This window comes from Piliocolobus tephrosceles, chromosome 3 (assembly GCF_002776525.5).
Source record: "Piliocolobus tephrosceles isolate RC106 chromosome 3, ASM277652v3, whole genome shotgun sequence".
Lineage (NCBI taxonomy): Eukaryota > Metazoa > Chordata > Mammalia > Primates > Cercopithecidae > Piliocolobus > Piliocolobus tephrosceles.
This window is the reverse complement of record NC_045436.1, coordinates 160,045,990-160,051,465: the sequence shown is the minus strand read 5'-3', so window position 1 is coordinate 160,051,465 and position 5,476 is coordinate 160,045,990. Positions and strand designations below refer to the sequence as shown.

Below are 5,476 nucleotides of genomic sequence, written 5' to 3'. Positions count from 1 at the left end.
AAAAAACTCCACAAAACAGCAACAACAAAGAAATCCCACCAAAGATTGATACAGGGATGAGTTTCCAATTTTTGTTTTGTTGTCAGACTGTAAAGCACAACACCAGAAATCCGTTGCAGCAGAGGGTAACAACTATCCAAACCTCCATCATGAAAATGATTCTGAGGTCCTCACAAGAGGATTCCAAGTAGCAAATGTAGAGGGAATAAGGGAAATTGAGAATCATCGTTGGAACAGCATGGTAATAATCATAAGAGGCAAAATTCCTGCCCAAAATGTATAACCTCAATCTATTCAAGAGAAAACAGAAGACAGACCCAAATCAACGGACATTCTACAAGCTACCTAACAAGCATTCTTCAAGTATCAAGGGTCATGAAGATGAGAAAAGACTGAGGAACTATAATAGATTGGAGAAGATTGGAAAGAAATATACAACTCAATCTAATGAGGGATCCTGGATTGAATTCTGGAACAGAAGAAGGATATTAGCGGAAAAATTGGTGAAATCTACATGAAGTCTGAAGTGTAGTTAATAATACTGTCCCAACATTAATATCTTAGTTTGACAATGGCTTGCAGTTATGTCAGATGTGAACATTAGGGGAAGTCGAATGAAGGGTATACAGAACTCTCACCTATTTTTGCAACATTTCTGTAAATCTAACATTATTTTCAAATAAGAAGTTTACAAAAAGAATCATTGAGGGAAAAACTCTGTCACTGAAGCACAGCCCAACAGTACAAGCAAACCACTTCCTATTGTGGACGCACTTCTAATTTCTTGAGTTTCTACCTGGTGAGTGAGTTTGATGTAATTTGGTAGAAATACCCTTTGATGTCTTTGATGTTTGGAGCCAAAGATCCAGTTTTAGGAGCTGGGCACTTTGCTTACCATCTGATTACTTGGCCTTGAACAATTCATTACCTTTTTCTTTCTTTCTTTTTTTTTTTTTTCTGAGACGGAGTCTTGCTCTGTCGCCCAGGCTGGAGTGCAGTGGCGCGATCTCAGCTCACTGCAAGCTCCGCCTCCCAGGTTCATGCCATTCTCCTGCCTCAGCCTCCCAATTCATTATCTTTGACTATAAATAGGGTATAATAATCTCCACTCCCAAGGGATTATGTGAGAATGGCACAGGGGACACAGTAGGAGTTTAATAAAGGCTCACCCTGATGGTTAGTGTCCTCATAGAGTTGTTTGATGGGCATGTGAAAATGGATGAACAATGGCTTTGTAAACTGTGCAGTGTATGCACACATAAAGGACTGTTAGGAAGATTTCTGGTTTTGCAAGTTCACAAATGGATGTCACCAAGAACTGGGTTTTTTTCTGAGACAGGGTCTCGCTCTTTCACCCAGGCTGGAGTGCAATGGTGTGATCACGGCTTGCTGCAGCCTTGACTTGTCAGGCTCAAGCAATCCTCCTGCTTCAGTCTCCCAAGTAGCTGGGACTACAGGTGAGCACCACCACACCCAGCTAATTTTTGTATTTTTGTAGAGACGGGGTTTCGCCATGTTGCTCAGGCTGGTCCTGAATTCCTGACCTCAAGCCACTCATCCCCGTCGGCCTCCCAAAGTGCTGGGATTATAGGCGCGAGCCACCGCGCCTGGCCAAGAGCTGGTTTTTGTTGTGGTTGCTGTTTACCTGGGAGTCTCCATCCAGGGCGGCTTGGGCATACATCTGCACAGACAACTCCAGGTCTTGTGACTGGTTTTGGTGGCCATAGTAGTAAAGGTCTCCCATCTTCAAATATGCTGCAGGAAATAAAGCACAGATCCATTTGTCAAGTGGTTTTTTTTCACACCAACATTTTAAATTAATTGGCCCATTCACATGAATGAAAGGTTTTCCTATTAGTATCTGAAGAACATCTTTATGTTTCCCTGATATGTCAAGAGAGAAACAAGCAAAAAGGCTTTTTACCCAGAGCATCCCTATATCTAGACATATTTTGCTTTCCTTTTTTTCTAAATTTTTTGTGATAGGGTCTCCGCCACCCAGGCTGGAGTACAGTGGTGAGATCAGGGCTCACTGCAGCCTTGACTTCCTGGGTTCAAGTGATCCTTCCACCTCAGCCTCCCAAGTAGCTGGGATTACAGGAGTATGCCACCACACCCAGCTAATTTTTGTATTTTTTTTATAGAGATGGGGTTTCACCACGTTGTCCTGGCTGGTCTTGAACTCCTGGACTCAAGCAATCCTCCCACCTCAGCCTCCCAAGGTGCTGGGATTATAGGCGTGCGCCACCGCACCTGGCCTCTAGACTGTTTCTTATTTGGCCAGGTAGCTCTCCTGAATAGCTCTGAACATCTTAGTCTACAACTTTGCTGCCCAATCAGCCAAGGTTGTTCTGGGTGCTTTACCTCACATCTGACATTTTGCTGTTCATCTTTGACGTCTGTTGTTGGTAACTCTTTGCTTTAGCCATGTATTTTATTTTCCTCTGAAGAAAAACTTATGTTTAAGAGTGTGTGTATCGGCTGGGTGCCGTAGCTCACACCTGTAATCCTAGCATTTTCGGAGGCTGAGATGGGCAGATCACTGGAGGTCAGGAGTCCAAGACCAACCTGGCTAATATGGTGAAACCCCATCTCTACTAAAAAATGCAGCAATTAGCCAGGTGTGGTGGTGTGTTCCTGTAATCCCATCTACCCAGGAGGCTGAGAGGAGAATCGCTTGAACCTGAGAGGCAGAGGTTGCAGTGAGCCGAGATAGCGCCATTGCACTCCAGCCTGGGCAACAGAGCAAGACTCCATCTCAAAAAAAAAAAAAAAAAAAAAAAGAGTGTATGTATTAGTCAATGTCCAAGAAGGAAAGCAGAATCCATTTCAGCTGGTTCAAAAGAGGAATTTCATCATGGGGAAGTAGTTACTAGGGTGTTCGGAGAGATGAAAAGGCAAATGGAAAACCGTAGGCAGCCGAGATCAGCAGTGAGAAGGCTACTATTATCCCCAGGACTTGGGGGCCACAGGGTGCCTGTAATGTTACCAGAGACCCAGAGCCTGGTGCTGAGACCAAAGAGGGTGGAGCTGCCAGGCAGGGGCTGGAAGCGTGGAAACGTAGCCCCTGCCAGAGACACAGTTCAAAGCAGAGAGAGAAGGGGAGAAGTACTTGGGCTGCTTCTCCCATCCTGCAATCTTCTGCCAGTGCCTCTTACTGCCTGAAAGGAATTAGAAGCCTGTGGGTAGAGGAGTCCAGGAACTGTAGTTTTGCTACAGTTTTGCCCAGAGAATTGCTCCATAATAGCGTCCTCTTACATTTTCATTGACTCAGAAGAAATGTCAGGGGCCAGGTGCAGTGGCTCATAACTGTAATCCCAGCATTTTGGGAGGCCAAGGCGGGTGGATCACCTGAGGTCAGGAGTTTGAGACGAGCCTGGCCAACATGGTGAAACCCTGTGTCTACTTAAAAATACAAAAATTAGATGGGCGTGGTCGTGGGCGCCTGAAATCCCAGCTACTCGGGAGGCTCGGGCAGGAGAATCACCTGAACCTGGGAGGTGGAGGTTGCACTGAGTCCATATCATGCCACTGCACTCCAGCCTGGGGAACAGAGCGAGACTGTCTCAAAACATAAAAATAAAAAATAAGAGATGTTGGGTCCAAGCACTCCACGGGACAATGGGCGAGGGGCAATGCATTGTGTGAGGCTGAGAGCGGAGTTTAGCGATCTTAATAGCAGAGATTTTTCACGTTCTTTTCTAATTATTTAGAAATACCTCACGTCACACAAAGCTGTCAAATGTTCCCTGTTACTAAAGATGAAAAACTTCGAATGCTTCAGTTATGCACCTGTTTCTCTATACATACCAAAGGAAGGAGCATCGATTTGGAAAACAGAGAAATTATAGTATCTCCAAACACAGTTAACACCCAAGTATCTCCTGGCCAGGTCCTAAGGGGTAAAGGGAAGAAAAAGTTAATTCATTAATATTTCGGCCAAGTGATCAAGGTTGCCTCCTTAAAACCCAATTCACTATCCTTAACCTCAGAGCTTCTACTCTGAGAAGAATACATTTACTTACTGGCCTCTCCTCACAGATGTGTGCTAAATTTGTCTGTGACACTTCAATTCCAGTTTCTGCTGCTAAAACATAATACAGCAAAGCTTCATGCCTAAAAATAGATGATTAATAATAAATTTCATATAGTGGTTCTTACTAATATTCACAGAGAGCTTTATATTCAAACATAAGAGGGCACAAAATAAGCAGTTTTTTTAAAAACCACAAAATCATGAGTTTTTTTTTTTTAAATAAATATTGTTAAAAATACTGCATGCACTGATTTATTTTCTGTCTTAAAGGCTGAACTCAAAGATAAGGCTGGGGAGCTAATTGATGCAACAGCTACCTCTACTGGCTGAAGGGCATGTCGGATGTTGGCTTGGGGGTTGTCTACTAGCCTTCAGTCCTTGAATCCTTCTTCCATCCTCGCTTAGAGGAGATAAATGGTGTTAAGAAAAACCCCTGTGCTTTGGAGTCGTCTGTTTTATGAAAGGCTTTATAGGGCTTAGGATTCTGAATGAGCTTAATTAAAGCTGAGCTTTTGTTGTGCATTAGAAGTTTGGCAAAGGAGAGGCAGTTGACAAGGGACTTGATATCAGTGGCCAAAAGACATAAGAGGAAAGAAACATTTGACACCACTAGCAATTGAATAATTGCAAAACAATGAGTGACCACTTTCATCTGTTGAAAGATTGGTACAAGATTCATATTTGGAATAATGGCAAAGGCTTGGGGAAGTGGACATACTCTACAACTACTGCCAGATTGAGGGCCAATAAATTCAACGGTTCTGGAAGGACAGGCCCGGGGAGTCTTCAAAACTTACATACCATGTGGCCCTACAGTTCTCCCTTGTGGGGGTTTATTCTAAAGAAACAATCAGAGATATGTGCAAAGATTCTGTTGCCACGGGGTTCATGGTAGAGCTCTTTATATGAACAACAACAAAAAACTGGAAACACATGTCTGAAAATCAGAGACTCGTGAAATTAACCCACAGTGTAGCCACTTTCAGACGTGGCCATTAAAATGATGTGTGGAAGGGTATTCAAAAACATAGCAAAATATTTATGCAAAGTTTTCCATTCGGTGAAAAAAAAGCAGTATATGTAAAACGATGCACCCTATTTTTGCAAAACAAAAATATAACTGAACACACACATGTACACACATACACATGCAGATACAAATAGGCAGAGGAAAAAAAAACCCTAAAAATTATCACCAAAATGCTAACGACACTTTTTTCTGGGTGGTGAGAATGCATGTCATTTTTATTCTATTCTTTTTACTTATCTGATTTCCTCAATTTTTTATACATTGCCCCGCTTAAGAGTAGAACTCTATTTTAACCATAAGTAGTTTCTCAAAGCTTATTTTTCATTTTAAGGAGTTGATATTAATAGCTCTTTCTTAATTTTAGCTCCACCTAGGAACTGGTTTAGGAAACGGTGGGGAAAGGTTGGGTG

The 5,476-nt window shown here is 42.7% G+C and overlaps 1 protein-coding gene across 1 annotated transcript in view; it reads right to left on the bottom strand.

The window, feature by feature from the left end:
- The window catches only part of SEL1L3 (SEL1L family member 3), a 113,146-nt gene that overhangs the window by 11,042 nt on the left and 96,628 nt on the right, over positions 1–5,476 (bottom strand). The window contains exons 14-16 of the mRNA XM_026456093.1: positions 4,026–4,116; positions 3,811–3,895; positions 1,603–1,755 (exon numbers count right to left, since the gene is read on the bottom strand). Coding sequence (XP_026311878.1) covers positions 1,603–1,755; positions 3,811–3,895; positions 4,026–4,116 — 329 coding nt within the window. The remainder of the gene's footprint in view (positions 1–1,602; positions 1,756–3,810; positions 3,896–4,025; positions 4,117–5,476) is intronic.